General features: G+C 49.0%; 1 protein-coding gene across 1 annotated transcript in view; it reads left to right on the top strand.

The window, feature by feature from the left end:
• The first annotated feature begins 3,519 nt into the window (after positions 1 to 3,519).
• PAOX (polyamine oxidase) overlaps positions 3,520 to 19,255 on the top strand; it is a 61,062-nt gene continuing 45,326 nt past the window's right edge. Inside the window, exon 1 of the mRNA XM_085873535.1 lies at positions 3,520 to 3,781. Within this exon, the coding sequence (XP_085729661.1) occupies positions 3,628 to 3,781 (154 nt within the window). The 5' untranslated portion in view covers positions 3,520 to 3,627. The remainder of the gene's footprint in view (positions 3,782 to 19,255) is intronic.

Raw genomic sequence — 19,255 nt, 5'->3', positions numbered from 1 at the left:
ATTAATTTCAAATGTTTTAAATTTTTGACCTGTTTTGAACTTAACTTTTTTGTAACACATCTACGTTAAAGTTTTTGTTGCAAGTTATTTAGAAGTTTGCCATTCATTAAAATGTGTATTAGGATGCTGATATTTGGCATGGGGGTTCCTTTGGGGTATATTATTGATGTAGTGAAGTTGAAATTAAAAATTAATTTCAAAGTTTTAAATTTTTGACCTGTTTTGAACTTAACTTTTTTGTAACACATCTACGTTAAAGTTTTTGTTGCAAGTTATTTAGAAGTTTGCCATTCATTAATATGTGTACTAGGATGCTGATATTTGGCATGGAGGTTCCTCTGGGGTATATTATTGATGTAGTGAAGTTGAAATTAAAAATTAATTTCAAATGTTTTAAATTTTTGACCTGTTTTGAACTTAACTTTTTTGTAACACATCTACGTTAAAGTTTTTGTTGCAAGTTATTTAGAAGTTTGCCATTCATTTAATATGTGTCCTAGGATGCTGATAATTAAGTTGTGATGCATTTTATAACTGGGATGATGATGCATAAACTGTGGAACTTTTGATTATGAAAAAGAGTGGGGTGTATTCAATAACTGGAATTGATGCTTATGATGTATTGTATATATGGAACATTTTAATATGATGATGATGATGATGATGATTATTTATCTTTAAATGGTAAGCATAAGTCAATATTTATTTCAATATTGTCATGATGGGTTGAACACCTTGATGTGAAACGATTTTGTCATGTTCATGTTTTCATTTTTTCCTTTCTAATGTTTTTATCTACCACACTATTTTTTACTGATTACAATATACAAATACATATATTGCTTTAAAATTATTTGGATCAGACTTCACTGCAATGCTTTATAAAAAATATTATTAGACTAGTCTTTTAAAAACGATATAAATGTATAAACAGGCGAGCATTGGGTGGCTTTGACACCAACTCTCTGGTTGTTATTGTTTTATGGATATTAATGTGGTTGTTCGTGGACCTCAAAAATAATTTTCTGCTTGAATTCAGTGACCTGTCATGAAAATCCTCTTTAAATTTCATGTCAATCTGATGAAAATTCAGGATTTTAGAAATCTCACCTTAGTTGTTGACCTTTGGCCGATGTTGACCTTTTGGTCTATGCTGACCGAAAAAAAATATTTGGCTACTTGAATTTAGTGACCTGAAATATAAATCCTCTTCAAATTTCAATTAAATTGAATAAAAATTAAGGATTTTAGAAATCTCACCTCAGTTGACCTTTTGGCCGATGTTGACCTCAAAAATAATTGCCTAGTTGAATTCTATTGATCTGAAATATAAATCTTCTTCAAATTTCAAGTCAATCGGATGTAAATTGAGCATTTTAGAAATCTCACCTAAGTTGTTGACCTTTTGACCTCAAACAAACAGGCTTCTTCCTTATGACAAACTCTACCATGTGGTGAAGTTTCATGAAGATCGGTTTAAAATTGTGACCTGTAGGTGACAAACCTGTAGGTGACAGACATACAAACAGAATAACAAAATCGACTGACCAATATATGTGAAAACTCTTCGATTTTGCAAGTGAAAAACAGAGAGCGGTGAAAACATATCCTCCTTCACCTTCAATGGCGGAGGTAATCAAATGGAAGACCAAACAGGTGCAGTCCTGCATTGGAATCATCAGAAGCAACCCAAACAAGCAATAAACAAAGATGAAGTGATCATGAGGAACATAGATCAGATTCCCATTTCAGTTGCTCCTTTACCATTTTTCGTAGAAACTCTGTGTGTGAGAGTTTCTTCCTCATTTTTGATGGATGGACGGATGGAAATCAAGTATTGAAGTGGCTTCACCACTGAGAAAGTTATGAAACTAGCTGGGAGGTGACGATGGTTCGTGGGCATTATTGAACAATGCCACGATAGGTACAATTGAGTTAGTGGAAGCTTTTGAGGAAGCCCTACCGTAAAAACCTATCTCTTCCGTCAAAATTGACCAAATAAAATCGGATTTTTTATATGTTGTACTTATGGACATTACGCACAGCTTCTAGGAAATGAAATTGCGAGAAAAAAAATCGAGAAAAAAATAATAAATAAATAAAAAGTTCAAGTGGGTGTGGCTCCGCCCACAAGGGGCGCGGGACGCCCCTCGTACAAAAAGACACAACTAGACCACGATATCTAGCTTGTGTCCAAGTTTCATCAAGATCGCATCAAACGTCATGGAGCTATGCTCTGGAGAGAGTCACAAACAGACAGAAAGACACACAGACACAACAAAAATAGTGGTCACTGCTGGCGCCCGCGAACCAACAATAATCTTGGAACTTTTTAAGCTCTTCATGTACAGATTCATAACATATTATCCCTTTCATCAAAGTTTGACAGGATGATGACGATATTAATTTTTTTTATGTCAGATCTAAATACAGCAACGTAATGAGGATGATGACGGAGTCGATTTTCAACGGTTAATTTGCTGTGCTTCTGTTTTTGTGATACCCATGCGGATGCGCCCATTTAAAAAGGGTGAAAGGAAACGTGCAGATTTGTGACATCATAATAGCGGATAAATGGAATGCCATCCGAGCAACTTTATACGCCCCAACACCATGATCGGTATCCAGTGAAACCAAACCAAACTCCATTATTTATTATTATTATTTCTTTGTAATCATGTTTACCATGATGTCCTGCTGATCTTCTCCTGTTTGTGTGGTTAGAATAAGATTTTTTAAATCCGTTCATCTGTCTTTAATTCCAGCAATCTTTGTGTGTCTGTCTGTCTGCGGCCGCTGTTTCTCGACAACCACTGGTCCGATCTAATTGAAACTTGCCAGGTATATTGCTGGGGACCTGAGTATGTGCCTTTTCAAGGTTTGATATTAATCGGACAAGTGGTTCCCAAGTTATGGCCATTTATTTACCAAACCAATGACAGGACACGGTGCTATGACGTCACAATTGCCGTCACAATTCTTTTTTTTGGCACGTACGGGCACGTACGTGCAGGCACGCACCAGTGCTTAAAAAGGATGCAGCGTCCATTTTATCATATTCAAATGTGAGACGTTAAAAATTTCACTCATTCGATCACCATGAATACAAACTCTTTAGATGGGGTGGGATAAATTTATCGCCCCCGAAGATGGCAATTTCAAATGCAGTGCCATGGATAAAAGATAAACGAAGAAAAAAAGAACAAAAGAAAGAAAGAAAGAAAGAAAAGAAAAAGGGGGGGGGGAGAAGGAAGAAAAAAAAATAAAGAAAAGGGGGAAAATAAAGAAAAGGGGGAAAAAACAAAGGGAGAGAAAAAAAAGAGTTGCTTGGGGAATTGCTCACTAAAATGGCGGCCGAGCGCTCCCATTGGAATTTGGATACTTCCCATTCATGGCTGACTGGTTTACCTTGTGCTGCCTCGGCACCTCGGTGAGGTATCTTTGGGACATGGCATCCTGTTATTGGAGGGCGGAACCTACACATTCTCATGTAAATTACATTGAGGAAGATGATCTGTGACTCCGCCCCCTTTTTATATTTATCGGTGCGATGTTTCCTCCTTAACGGCGACAAGTCCTCGTTTGAAAGCGCGTCCGACTGATTGGCACGTTTCGGAGTTCGGAATCATGGACAAGCAGGATGAAGCACGTGTACTGGTGGTTGGTGCTGGCCTGGCTGGAATCGGGGCAGCGACCCGCTTACACGAGCTTGGCTTCACAGACGTGTCCTTGTTGGAGGGGTCGGACAGACTCGGAGGGAGAACCTGGAGCCGAGAGTTCGGTACATTCGGTATTTTGTAAGGGAAGGGGCTGAGGGTGAGGTGGGTTAGGAGTGGAGAAGGGGCTGAGGGTGAGGTGGGGAAGGGGCTGAGGATGAGGAGAGGCTGAGGGTGAGATGGGTTAGGAGCGGGGAAGGGGCTGAGGGTGAGGTGGGGTAGGAGCGGGGAAGGGGCTGAGGGTAAGGTGGGGAAGGGGCTGAGGCTGAGGAGGGGCTGAGGGTGAGGTGGGTTTGGAGTGGGGAAGGGGCTGAGGATGAGGTGGGTTTGGAGTGGGGAAGGGGCTGAGGGTGAGGTGGGGAAGGGGCTGAGGATGAGGAGGGGCTGAGGGTGAGATGGGTTAGGAGCGGGGAAGGGGCTGATGGTGAGGTGGGTTAGGAGTGGAGAAGGGGCTGAGGGTGAGGTGGGGTAGGAGCTGGGAAGGGACTGAGGTGGGGTGGGGAAGGGGCTGAGGTGAGGTGGGTGTAAGTGGGGAAGGGGCTGAGGGTGGGGTGGGGAAAGGGGCTGAGGTGAGGTGGTGTGTAAGTGGGGAAGGGGCTGAGGTGAGGTGGGGAAGGGGATGAGGGTGAGGTGGAGTAGGAGTGGGGAAGGGTTGAGGGTGAGGTGGGGTAGGAGTGGGGAAGGGGCTGAGGGTGTGGTGGGGCAGGAGCTGAGGGTGAGGTGGGATAGGGGTGGGGCAGGTGCTGAGGGTGAGGTGGGATAGGGGTGGGGCAGGTGCTGAGGATGAGGTGGGATAGGGGTGGGGCAGGTGCTGAGTGAGGTAGGGAAGGGGGTGAGGGTGAGATAGGGAAGGGGTGAGGGTGAGGTGCGGTGGGGAACGGGATGAGGGTGAGGTTGGGTCGGAGTGGGGAAGGGGGTGAAGGTGAGGTGGGGTAGGAGTATGGAAGGGGGTGAGGGTAAGGTGGGGTAGGGGCTGAGGGTGAGGTGGGATAGGAATTGGGAAGGGGGTGGGGTAGGAGTAGGTGAGGGTGAGGTGCGTTTGAGTAGGGAAGGGGGTGAGGGTGAGGTGGGGTAGGAATAAGGAAGGGGGTGAGGGTCAGGTGGGGAAGGGGTGAGGGTGAGGTGGGGTCTGAGTCTTTCAACCCTCAATTCTGACTCTGCAACTGGATCAGAGAGCATCAGCTCATATGTCCTAAAAACCTGCTCTGCTGCTCTTGCACATTATCTTTGCCCTTTTTACCATGTCATTTTTTTTTTGCTGGTCATCTTCCATCTCGTAAATCTGCCGTCGTTACTGCACCACATTAATAAGGTGCAAAGTCTGATCCCCTTCACTACAGACCTATCAGCTTACTTCCAATCATTAACAAGGTCATGGAATCCATCATTGCAGTTAATATGAAATCCTTTATTTTCTCTAACCTCATCTCAGATCATTAATTTGGTTTCAGACCAGGTCACTAAACCTTGGACATGCTGTTTCCACTCGCTCAACAATGGATGTCAGACATTAGATCAGTGCTGTCTCTCTGGGCATATCTTGCGCTTTTGATCCAGTCTCGCATCCTGCCCTGCTCTCCAAACTGCCTGTGTCATCCAAGGCCAACTTCATGCATTTTTTACTGACTTCCTCGACTCTCGTAGCCAATGTGTGGCACTCAATGGGATCCTTTCATTTCCTCTCACTGATGAGGCTGGAATGCCCCAAGGCAGTGGTCTGGGCCCAGTCTTCTTCCTGGTCTTCATAAATGATCTCTCCAAAACTCTGGAAAATCCTCTTTATCTATTTGTTGATGACTCCACCCTCTGCTATAACATTCCTCATCCTTCAGACAGGCAGGTTGCAGCCTCTTCCCTCTTTTCAGATCTGGATGACATCACAAGCTGGTCAAACATTTGGAATATGCATTTAAATCCTGACAAATCCCACATTCTCACCATCTCTCTCTGAAAGGACCACCTGGCAGCCCTCCCATCTTCTTTCTTAACTCTCGTGAGTAGGTTTAATCATTTGAGCTCCTGGGTCTCAATATCTACCATGATCCTTCTTGGGCAAACCACATTTCAAAGTTGGCCTCCAAAGCCAGCAACCAACTGGGCATACTCATTCATACACAGTCTGGGTTCTCATTCATTCATACATTCATACCAACTGGGCATACTTCCTTGGCACATCTGAACTCCTTTCCACATACAAGGCCTTCATACGCAGCTTGATGTAGTACTGGGCTGGCTCCCCTACCTCGCATCTTGCTCAGCTTGATGCAGTGTAAACCAAGGAGTTCAAGATCATTGGAATCTCTCATGTTGAAGCTGAGTCTCTGGCTCTATCACTTCACCATCACAGACAGATCAGTGGTCTCTCTGCCTTCCATTGCCTACTTTCTGGTTTCGCACCTTCTGTTCTTTCCGTACTTCCTCCCCTCCCCAGATTTCTGCAGGGCTCACACGGTTCACCATCAACCCCTTTTCTGGTGAAGCTACCTACTGGGTTATTCCGTGCCAACTCACCTAAGGGTCCCCAGGTCACGTCCTCAGATTTTGCTGGAAAAATTCTTAAATGTAGATCTATATGGCTCTACCCACCATGCAAAAGATTATCTTTCAATTCCTCATAGTTTAAAAAATATCTATCTCTAGAGACCTTTGAAATTTGGCCATAAAAATGCCAAATGTGAAAAACGCATTTTTTTTTCCAACTTCAGTGGTTTATAATTTTATAATGGACTCCTCTAGAAAGCTAATATTGCAAATATTTACTAATTGGCATCCAAATTTTTCAATTATGGCATCAGATAGCTTCTGAGATGCATATTTCTCACTCTATAGGAAGCTAAAAATGGCTTTTTGGCCAAAACGAGGTAAAATAAGGTGAAACTATAGGAGCCCTCCTGAAAATATGGAACAACTTCGAATTTTTTTCCTCATAACACAGTGACTATAGGGTCATTATCTATCCATAGATACATTTTTTGCTTGGATAATACAGTTAGGTGATGAATTATAAAAGTTTTAACATAAGCCCTTGCCTCCGAGGGCTCTAAAATGGACCAATTTTGTCCCCTGGTTTGACCATGTGGCTAGGGGTTTAGGATCTTCATTTTTTTTTCTAAAGATTGCCTCATATATGATGTGTCTACTGACCGATGTATTTTATCTTACGCCCATGGCTTCATCGTAAAATTAAAAAAAAATTACATGCACCTTTTTTTTTTTTTTTTTTTTTTTACAATTTTTCACTTTTTTCACATTCAGAAGTTTATAAATCTTAAATGGAACTATCCAGGAAAGAGTTACTGCAGAATTTTATAAACTGGTATACAAAATTTCAGATTGTGGTATCAGAATGTCTCAAGAAAGCACATACTCCTAGTTTTAGGAAGCCAAATATGGCAATTTGGCCCACTTGGTACAAAACAAGGTGAACTTGCAGGGGTGCGCATGAGGCTAAATTATGCTTCTTATTAGACATTAGTGATAATATAAGGATGTTATTTTTTCATAAATACATGCTAATGATTACTTTCGTAAGTGATTGCAAATGATAAATTAGAACAAATTTGATTTGTTGAGTAGCAGCTTTTTTATTTACAGATATAGAGACAATGAATATTAGTAATTTTTAAGTAATTCCTGATCTCCATGAAATCAATTCTTGTGACTTCTTCTCCAAAGCAGCAACTTGTTTTAGCCCAACCTTCCTTGTACAATAGGTCTTGTGACACTCCTGGTCTAATTTGGTTCCAACAGTGCATCTACTTATCAAACTTGTGCCACTGGGCCCAGGTTTTTCTGCATCCATTTCCTTTGTTTCCTCCTCTCCTTTGTTCTCCAAACAGACAAACAGACAGACAGGTTGACTGTGCTGCCCCTAGTGTTGTGACAGACCATTACTCCATCTAGTGGTGTATGTCATAACTAATGACTTCAAATAGAGAACTGGACATGTTTTTTTTTAATTAAAACCCAAGCATATGTTTGGATTATCATTACAAGAATTTATTTTGGAATAAAATAAATGTACTTGTAATTATTAATTTATGAGAAGAATAATCTAAGTTGTTACATAACCTCAGTTAATGCCCCCTGCATATTCACCATTTTTGGTCAAAGTGGCATTTTCAACTTCCTACAGATAGAAACATGCATTTATCAGGCATTCTGATAACAGATCCTTAAATTTCATATGCCAGTTTATAAATATCTGCAGTATCACTTTGCTAGAGTGTTCAGTTTCAGATTTATAAGCTCATGAACATGAAAAAAGTGAATAATTATAATAAACGTGCATGTAAATAAATATTTATTTTAATATGAAGCCATGGGCGTTAGATAAAATTATTCGGTCAGTAGACACATCTTATATGAGGCAATCTTTAGAAAAAAAATTAAGCTCCTAAACCCCAAGCTGTAGTGTCGTGGTAGGGGCGCTTAGCAGGCAGACACGATCGGAGGAACAGTCGAGCCCGGCTGTGTTGCACAAGCGGGAGCGCGGGCGTACTTTGCCCGCAGCCCTCCTTTATTACGTACTCAGCACACTCACAAGCCGTGGCGACTACGGCACCCACTACGACGCCTCAGGCGGCGCGCACTCCTTGTATCCCTGGCAGACACGATGATCACGCCGACCACTCCCCCACCATCATGCCCTGCCCCGCAGGCCCGCAGGCTATACCACACTCCTCCCTCCTAAAACTATGATTATTAAAGATCATCATCATAATAAGCATAAGCAGCACGAAGTACTACGGTATAACAGCAGACAAGGTACAAACAAAAAGAAAACAGCGAAGTATAAAAGCACAGCACATATAACGTGTCGATGCGAGCGAGTGAAGCTGCAACGGCCAGGTCCCGAAGACTGAGTTGCACAAAGCACCTACCAAACTCTGACCGCGTCACCGATATGAAGCAGCAAGGCGAGAAGCACAGCAGCACTACGCAGCAAAAACGCCCCCAGGCGGCTCATGCTTGCATGGCCTTTGGCGAGGTCGCGGCGACCTCCCGAGCAACCCTCCCCCGGCACCATCAAACGCCTCCGCCCCACAAGGCGGCACATCTCCCCCAGCCAGACCTGAAGCAGATAAACATTCAGAGGCCGCAAGCCCGCTGTCTGGAAGCCGTGGCGCCAGCGCCAGACCCGATTGACCTTGGGTGGGGGCGCTGAACAGCGCCGCTGGCTGGATGCAGCCAATGCCCCACAACAACCCACGCACCACAATCAGTTGAGATGCCAACGCATGTCCAAACGGCCTTGAGCGAAAACAGAGAGCCGCGTCCCAGGCGCTAGGCACGTCTGACCTTGCTGAAACCAGAGGTGGGGGTAACGCTGAACAGCGCGCCAGCCCCGGCTCCGAGCCGATCTCTGAGACCCACACGGCAGTTAGACGGTAGCAACTCCATTCAAACCACACTTCAACCACAGGCTCGTCATAAATCAATAAGAATATCGTTGGTACAATTGCAAACTCATTTTCTCGTACAGCGCGTTCTTTCGATAAAATCCCTGCACATGACAAAGCAACCACCTGCGGCCCGGGGCAATGGGAGGCCAACCAAACCTCTTTATTCGCCACCATCGCTCCCAAAGCCTCAACCTCATATCGATCATAATGCAAATCCCATCGATTGATCTCAACCAATTCTATTCTCACACAGGAACTGTCGGCATTTATTTCAATACCATCAAACCGCATCACCCGAGCAACGAAAAGCAAGCATGCAATGAACAGCAGCCCATAAACCACATCACGTGTCCATCTCTTGGTTGTCGTCTCGATGTTGCGAACCGTGACTTTCTTGAACGCGACGGGCTCGCCGCAACTCCCCGTTGAAACTGCCCGAACAACACAGGCGTGCATTGCCTCATGAGCGCCGCCGAAGCGCAAGAACTCATCGCGAGAGCTGGCACGGCTCCCGCTGCTCCCGAACCGCACATCACCGTTGCAGGCAGCAACGAACGGCCGCTCCCGTTGCATCGATGCGGCTCCAGCCGCCAGAACCTCGCCCTCGGAACTCGAAGAAAGCCTCGAAGGAAGCACCGGCACACCTGGAGGTACGAACTGGAGATCCAGCCCGAGGTGCGTCAACCAGTCCCGACCCAAAAGGGCGGGCCCCTCCCCTCGCACCACAAACACCGAGAGTAGGGCGCTTCGACCCCGGTCCAGCACCGAGCCGTCGGCCACCGCAAGCGGTGCAATCGCTTCGCCGGTGTACGTGTGCGATGCGAGGGCAGCACGAGTGGACTCAACTCGACACCTGATCAGTGCCCCGATCACTTCGACCTTCCCTGCCATTGATCTTGTCACCACCGGACCAATTGAAGGCAGGTTTAACATCGGCAGTATCTCCCGTTCCGGGTCGCTGGGATCCCTGTGCCCAGGCTGCAAAACTCGACCCGGGGCGTTACCGTGCACGCCAGCACCGAACACCATACCGGCAGTAGGTCTTGACCCGGGACGGAAGGATCGCTTCGCACACCGCCATCTATGACTGTTATGATGGGCAATGACTCTCGGCACACACACCGTAGACGTCCCCGAGTGCTCAGACCGCCGTCCGAGTGATTGCATTGCAACGCTCGCCCACGACCCGCGCCGCAGACCGTGCGCGCCTGGCACATCGCGCTGACCTCCGGATCATCTGCTGCGCACCGACCATCGAGACCCCGGACATTCCTCAGAGCTTGCGCGACGTCCAACGCCGCGTCCGTGCCGAAATGCATGTCCACGTTCTTTAGCCGTGGCCTTGCAGAAATCATTCCCCAGATTTGTCGTGCCTCAATAAAACGACCTCCAAGCGCGGCCGATGTCCTCTCGACGTGACCGAAGTCGACTCCGACGAAGGCCGGCACGCGTCCGTGCGCCGTGCCCCGACTTCCTGTCATGCCTGAGCTGGCCGCGCTGGCGAGCCTCCTGGCTCCGGAGCCTGTGCGCGCGGCGAGCGAATCTGCGATACGCTCTTCACGATGCGTACTCCTCCGGAACCTCGAACCGCGCGGGGTGCCCTGAGTTACTCGCTGCCGCTCCGAACCCAGCCAACTGCTCACGCCGATCTGAAAATCCTTGTCGAAAACGGGCATAAGTCCGTATTCAACCATCCTCATCGGCAACTGTACTGTCGTGGTAGGGGCACTTAGCAGGCAGACACGATCGGAGGAACAGTCGAGCCCGGCTGTGTTGCACAAGCGGGAGCGCGGGTGTACTTTGCCCGCAGCCCTCCTTTATTACGTACTCAGCACACTCACAAGCCGTGGCGACTACGGCACCCACTACGACGCCTCAGGCGGCGCGCACTCCTTATATCCCTGGCAGACACGATGATCACGCCGACCACTCCCCCACCATCATGCCCTGCCCCGCAGGCCCGCAGGCTATACCACACTAGCCACATGGTCAAACCAGGGACAAAATTGGTCCATTTTAGAGCCCTCGGAGGCAAGGGCTTATGGTAAAACTTTTATAATTCATCACCTAACTGTATTATCCCAACAAAAATGTATCTATGGATAGATAATGACCCTATAATCACTGTGTTATGAGGAAAAAAATTCTATGTTCCATATTTTCAGGAGGGCTGTGATAGTTTCACCTTTTTTTTTTTTTAGATCGTTTTGCCCCAAAAGCAATTTTTAGCTTCCTATAGAGTGAGAAATATGCATCGCAGAGGCTACCTGATGCCATAATTGAAATATATGGATGCCAATTAGTATATATTTGTAATATTAACTTTCTTGAGGAGTCCATTATAAAATTATAAGCCCCTGAAGTTGAAAAAAAAAATGCATTTTTCACATTTGGTATTGTTGCGAATTCGCGCCAGCGGCGTGCGAACCGCCCCATAACTCGAATCGCGGCACGTCGCCCACCGGATGGACAATTCAGTCGTGACCCTCTCGGAACAACGCCGGGAGCTAGTCACGGGTGGGGGTTTAACCTCACCACAATCGTGCCAATTGCCCACCCGCGCAGGATAGGGTTGCTCGCCAAATTTGATCCACCTAAGTACCTGCGCGAATGGTCGACCGGGCGATCGTACCACGCCACAGGCCGACTCCGGACACGAACCGCTTAAGCGGTCCGTTCCGTGCTACAGTGATAACCGAGCGGTGTTATTGTCGGCCTTGACGGTTCCGATTAATTACCGGGATGTTGCACCCACTACGAACCCCTTACGTGATGAAAGATGGAGGGTCAATAAAAAGGAAAAGAGAAGAAGCAGAGCGGGAACAGTCAACAAGCAAGCATTTTATTCACACACACACACACACACACACACACACACACACACACACACACACACACACACACACACACACACACACACACACACACACACACACACACACACACGCACGCACGGAAGGCACGTGTTTACAGCCATACAATTATGTACAAAAATCAAATGTAACAAAAGAAACGATGCAGAGCTACAACTGAATACGCGTACACACGGCAACACTTAAACAGTTCTACTTCACAGACGGTGCCAACACACACATTAATACAAAAAGCAAAGGAAGGAAAAGAAAGAAAGAAGTCGCGACTTCCCTTTTATGGCTGTTGAGTCCCGCTCCCGCGACCATCAGCGTGGTCGCGCCTGGCCCCGACCTCTCTCGCGGCCGGCGAACCCTCTCCGGCACTCCCCGTCCGAACGCGCAGGTACTGCGCGTTCGGATGGGGAGGACAGGACACGGTGCTATGACGTCACGTGGCGTGCACGGTAACGCGCAGGTACACCTCACTACTGGTGCTCCCGCGTCTCCCATCCGAGCCTTCGTGAGAGGGCCGCTCGCCAAGGCGCGGGCGCAGGACCTCTTCCCGAAGACCAACTCTCCACAAAAACCAACCGAAGACCAACCAGACCACCAGCCAAGATGAAGAGGCTCAAGAGGAAGAGGCTCAAGAGGAAGAAGCTCAAGAGGAAGAGGTTCAAGAGGAAGAGGGTCCTGAGGAAGCGCCCAAGAGGAAGAGGCGACAGAGCGCCCGCTCGTGTCCGTCTTTTATAGCGCGGGGCTCCGGCCTTCGCCCCGCCCCATTCTCGGCTCCACCTTCCTTCGAGAGGGTTCGCGAAAAGGGCGTTCCCTCACACTTTCCCTCCACCCCGCCCCGTGCGGGGGCCGGGGGAGTCAGTTTTTGGCTCTGGGCCAGAGAATTATTCCCCCAAAATGAGACCCTCCTTCACATGACCTCTGACCTTTGAACTGCATCGCCCCTCCTCCACTCCAAAGCGCGGGGAAGTCAAACGGAAGAAACAGGCGGGGAAACCTGCGCATCCTCGCAGTTCCCTCATTGGTGCCTTTGTTTGCCGTTCAGAAGCGGACGTAGTGGCGAAGATGTAGTAGCGTAGATGGTGGAAGTGGCGTGGTTGCAGTGTGGTTGGCGCTGTGATGGGGATGGCGTGGTTGTTGAGTTGCTGTTTGTTTGAAATAAAAGATAGAACAGAAAAATGCTAAACTGGAGGATCGCAGCCCGAATGGATCACATAAATTCCCTCAATACAACGGGTTTGGGCTAACTACACATGTACCTATGAAGATATCTCACCTGAGGGCCCTTTATGGTGTAATGCGAATTTCCACAGCCGTAACACTACCCCTCCCCTTTTTACACACTCGTCCCGAGTCGTCAAATTCTCGTGTGCCATCATGTGTGGTTCTCCCTTAGTACGTTTTACCTTTGGATCCCTGAGTGCGACATTCATGGTATTCGTGTCCCCAAAATAAATAACCTGAGGGCTGAGTAACTAACTAAACAAACCCACTCACTCAGACGACTTAAATAAAATTGCCGGCGCTAAGACATGCATGCCGGGGGCGCACTCATATTTACAGTACATCTTACTTACAAATTCTACACTAACCATGGCCCAGGATCAATGGACTCTGCAGGAAAAAGAAGAAGAGGCAACAGTCAACGGTGAACCGGCGCACGGGCCGCCACTGCAGGCCCCTGTTGTTGCTGCCAACAGGACAGTCCGTACAACTTGCGACGATGATCCTGGCGCACATGGAAATGAACAGGGGGGGGGGGCAAAGCAAAATTGAACGGGGGCAAACGGATGACGTGGGCAGTGGGCATGGCATGGCAAAGGTGAACAGGCATACAAAGCCGGCAGAACAGGGCCGCTGCAGGCGAACACAGCCAGCGGACGAAGTTGGCCGGCCTCTCGCCGTGCAGTGCAGGTTGGTGGAGGGAGTGCAGAGGTGCTGGCCACTCGAAAGGCGGGCTCAGACCTACCTACCTGTCTCCCTCCCACCTATCGCCTTTGCCTGTCACTGTCCATACCCACCCTTAATTTGTAAAAACCAATTTAGCCCAAACTTATTTTTTTGTTGTTTTTATTTTCATTTATTTTTTACTCCCTACTAGAACTCGTCCCCTAACCCCCTTTATCGTCCTTGTTCAGCTAACCTATCCTGTCACCTCGCCTACTACCAACCCCTACGTTCCCTTCCCAGAGGGGAATGAGGGAGGGCTAGCATCCAGCGTCGAGGCCCAACTCAAGCCTCAAGATGGCCTCCCCAGACTTCAGCGATCTTAAACCCAAAGTGGGTCCAGCGGCCCACAACGAGAGCGAAGGGATGGATGGTGCGGAGGGGTACATTTCCTAATCTACCCTATCCATTAACCTTTAAACTACCCCGGGGCTTTCCACAAGCGCCTCTCACTTAATCTATTGGTTCCAACAACCCAGATTCCCGTCGCCTGTGTTGGTGTCCTCGCAAGTTTTGGGCCTCGCCCCCCAATTTTCTTTCCGTGCCCTCACACGGTCTCACGGCTGGGACGCGTGGCTCCCTTGGCAGGCACATCCCTCTGCCGATTCCCCAACGATGGCACCCCGGGCACTACACTGCCTCCGAGCCTACCAGCTCCCTAAACACCGGGGAGTGCCCTCTCTGGCGACTCCCCTGAAACGCTCACGTGGCAGGCTGGCTTCCCGGGCCCCTTTCCGAGGGTCACCTGTGCCCACAACACTGCCCACGCGGCTAACGACGCCCCGGGCCCCCACATCATGCGGGCGCACCCGTGCCCACTACGCTATCCCGGCCCCCCATGGGCCCTTGGCCTACCGCGGCCGACTTGCCTGGTGCCCGAGGTACCCACTCAGCTATACTCACCTTTCGCAGCCACGCTCCCAGCCCGTCAACAGGGCTCCTGCACCGCTCCAAATGGGTATCAAGTTTACATTCCCACCAACAACAAAACGACCTCCATTTTTCAATTTTGCTAACCCACTAACTCACTCTCCACTGACCCCGGGGTCCCTTGGGCGGGAGTCACTCCTCCCCCCAATCACTCATCGCACCATGCATTCTACATTCGCTCCATTCACACAGACCCGCTGGCCTCACTCACTCAACAAGTACTTGTTTCCACTTCACACTTCACAACTCACCACTGGATCTCTGCCATCCTGCTCACTAAATCCCCTAACTCGTGCTCCCACGTCGTCCCTTCAACTAGTAGCACATTCCTTTTAATCTACGTTGCTAAGCTACGTCCCCTCTACACATCCACAGTCTGTCACTGTCTCCAAACATTTATTTCCCATCTCCCTTCCTCAATCTGACTACAATCCCTCTAACTAATCCATTCCACGGGCCCCATGAGGACTTACCCCTCCCCCATGGAGCCAGTCCGAACCCTAAGTCCCTAACCCTAACAGCCAACACTAACCCATCCCCCTAACTAGTGCTATCCTGTGCCCTGGCAGGGGGGTCTTCCACCCCTTGCCCGGGAATCTTGTTCACCCGAAAGCGAGGCTTGCCTTTTTTTTTATAGCGCAGCACCAGCGCGACAATTCACAGCCGCACACCTGTGGCGTGACATCATGGCAGCTGTTTGCGTCCCTCGTCCCTCTTGGACGGTAACATCTGACAGGGATTCACCCTCCTGCCGGATTCCAACCATACACGCAGCCATGACGTCACCCGGCGCATAAAAAAAAAACACAAGCCTCGCGTCTCGAGGGGTTCCCCACGCGAACACATGTGCTCTGCCTGTTGGAGCTTAACACACACGCCCGCGTGGAGAACCCATCCGGTCCAAATCCGAAATCCTGCCTAAACTTTGTCCGTTGCGGGATCGGCAACATTCACCGCGCTCATTTCCGGACCGGGCTTCACTCCCGCAAGCGAGCACGTGGCGGCCTCGTGCGTTGCACAGCACGGACCTCGCGCTCGCTCCTGGGAAAACCCAGCGCGGCCCCCAATCCAACTACGGCCGCTACTCGGCCCTTGTCCATCTGTCGTAGTCGGCGTCTCCATTCGACACACGCACTCCTACGTGTCACGACGCTCACACTCCACTCCATCACACTCACACCGGGAGACGTGGCTGCGTGCTCCCGCATGCCGACCGTCATCTCCCTCACATACCGCTCTCTCACACACACGGTCTCCCTTGCACACCGGCCGTTCACTCACTCGTGCCATTTCCCTCACACAAACCATACCACTCACACACGCGGAGGCACTCACCCGCGGTGTCTCACTCACACACTGTGCCTCACTCCCACACGGCTGTTCGCACACGCGTGCCGTTTCCTGCGTGCACGTGGTCTCTTCCACCTGCGGTGTCCCTTTCACACACGGCGTGCTGGGAAGCACGCTCTCCGGCACACTTGCCACCACACCACTCACACACGGGGCTTCTGGCACACGTGGGGCTTCACCCATACACGCGGTCGCACTCACACCTTGCACCACACACACCGGGACAACACTCTTAACCACACACACCGGGACATTCACGCTGAGGACTCGCGCTACCACAAGGGGTCCCGGGGTCTCCATACCCCCCAAGCTCCTCGTGCACCCATTCGCAGCACTCCTCCCCTCGACCTCACAAAGCACGACCGAACCCACCTAGTCGAGATCAGCTTCAAGGGAGAATAGCGTCTCCCTCCGTTCCCGAAGGAGGCTATTCAGCTGCTCGCATCGGGTCCCCCTCATCGTCCTCCACTAACTCTGTGTGTGTGTGTTCGTCACGAACCCCGTCCAATTCACTCTCTATCTCCCGTGTCTCTGGCAATACTTTCATTTCCTTCTTTGTCTTTGTTACTTCCCTCGTCTCCTTTTTTTTATTTGTCTCCTTTATCAGGGCTCGCCCCAATTGTTCCTTCATCCGACGAGTGGCGTCGATCAAGTCCTGCACCACCAACATTGCTCCTTGTGGTGCTGCCACACATCCCACCTTATTGCGTTGTTCTGCTTCCTGGCTCCTTTTGAGCCGTTCCTCCTCTCGGAACTTTCTGAGTTCTTCGTTCTCCCTCCGGAGTTTTTCAATCTCCGTGGACTCCAATTTTACTCTCTCCTTGAGTTCATTAATTTCAACCTCATTTTGTTTTTGTTTTCCATCCCACACTCTCACGCTCTTCATTTTCCAGTCTCATCGTTTCTTTCAATTGGCTCATTTCCTTCATGCGTTTCATTCGCTGTTCTCTCACTACTCTTCCTTGTTTCCTCTCCTGTCCTTCCTTCTCCAGTTTTGTTGTTTGCTTCATTTGGTTAATCTCCTTTTTGTGTTTCATTCGCTCTTCCTTCATTGCCCTTTCTTGCATCTCATCCTTTAATCTGGCCTTTGCTTCCAGCTGTTCGATCTGTACAGTGTGGTTCCTTAACATTTCATTCTCTGACGTTCTTTCTTCTCTCACCATCCTCAACTCATTTTGTAGTTCCCTCTCTTTGTTTTGGTGTTCACGTAACTCAGAATTTTTTCCCATTTTTCCCTACTGGCCTCCTCATCTCTTTTGCATGCTTCCTTCCACAATATGTTCATTTCCTCACCATATCTCTCTAGGACTTCCTGATATTCCTGTTCTCTTGTTACCTCCTCCTGCAGTTGCTTTACCTCCAAATTGTATTTCCGTTTTTGCTCTTCTAACTTTTTCTTCAGTTCACTCTCCGCTTGTTCCCACTTGTGGATCCTCAAGTCTATTTCCCCTATTTTTTCCTTTAATTCTTCGAACTGTGTTGACTTCTCCAATAGTTCCTTCTTTAATTGTTTTACTTCCAGCTCGTGTTTTTGCTTTTCTTTTTTGAGCTCGGTCCTCCATTCTTCCTTTAATTCTTCCCAATGTCCGCCTGCCTCGCCTGCCATGCCCACGTGGTTTGAAACGGCTGTTGGGAGCGCTTGCCTCATGTCTCGCCATTCACAGCTCCATAAATAGCCGCTCGCTCCATGCTGCGCTGAGGTGCGATCGGTTTGCCATTATTCGATTCAGCCTGCCGATAAAGTCCGTGCTCAGGATATGGGGTTGAGCTTCCCCACGGATTAACATTACAAGTACCGTCCCGGGCCATGGATTCTACATTTCTACACATATACATTTCTATCCCCGGCACCCGCTCACCTTGAAACGCCATCTTATTTCACGTAAGAGATTAATTTTAAATTGCTCATAATTTAATGGAACACGGTAGGTCGCTCCACTCACCCTTGATCCGGTCACGTAAATTTAGTTGGGAGACGGAAGAGTTTGTTTCCCGCTCTCTGACACCAGTGTTGCGAGGAGGGGGATGGGTTTGTATTTCACGACCTGACACCAGTGTTGCGAATTTGCGCCCGCCGGCATGCGAACGGCCCCGTAACTCGAATCGTGGCACGTCACCCACCGGACAAACAATTTAGTCGTGACCCTCTCGGAACAACGCCGGGAGCTAGTCAGGGTGGGGGTTTAACCTCACCACGATCGTGCCAATTGCCCACCCGCGCAGGATAGGGTTGCTCGCCAAATTTGATCCACCTAAGTACCTGCACGAATGGTCGACCGGGCGATCGTACCATGCCACAGGTCGACTCTGGAGACGAACCGCTTAAGCGGTCCGTTCCGTGCTACAGTGATAACCGAGCGGTGTTATCGTCGGCCTTGACGGTTCCGATTAATTACCGGGATGTTGCACCCACTATGGACCCCTTACGTGATGCAAGATGGAGGGTCAATAAAAAGGAAAAGTGACGAAGCAGAGCGGGAACAGTCAACAAGCAAGCATTTTATTCTCACACACACGCACGCACGCACGCACGCACGCACGCACGGAAGGCACGTTTTTACAGCCATACAATTATGCACAAAAAGCAAATGTAACAAAAGAAACGATGCAGAGCTACAACCGAATACGCGTACACACGACAACACTTAAACAGTTCTACTTCACAGACGGGGCCAACACTCACATTTATACAAAAAGAAAAGAAAGAAAGAAGTCGCGACTTCCCTTTTATGGCTAGTGAGTCCTTCTCCCGCGACCGTCAGCGTGGTCGCGCCTGGCCCCGACCTCTCTTGCGGCCGGCGAACCCTCTCCGGCACTCCCCGTCCGGACGCGCAGGTCCACCTCACTACTGGCGCTCCCGCGTCTCCCGTCCGTGCCTTCGTGAGAGGGCCGCTCGCCAAGGCGCGGGCGCAGGACCTCTTCCCGAAGACCAACTCTCCACAAAAACCAACCGAAGACCAACCAGACCACCAGCCAAGACGAAGAGGAAGAGGCTCAAGAGGAAGAGGCTCAAGAGGAAGCGCCCAAGAGGAAGAGGCTCAAG

Source organism: Eptatretus burgeri, chromosome 1 (assembly GCF_056783735.1).
Source record: "Eptatretus burgeri isolate ZD-2024b chromosome 1, Ebu_testis_v1, whole genome shotgun sequence".
In the NCBI taxonomy this organism is placed as follows: Eukaryota; Metazoa; Chordata; class Myxini; order Myxiniformes; family Myxinidae; genus Eptatretus; species Eptatretus burgeri.
This window is presented reverse-complemented; position numbering and strand designations above follow the sequence as displayed.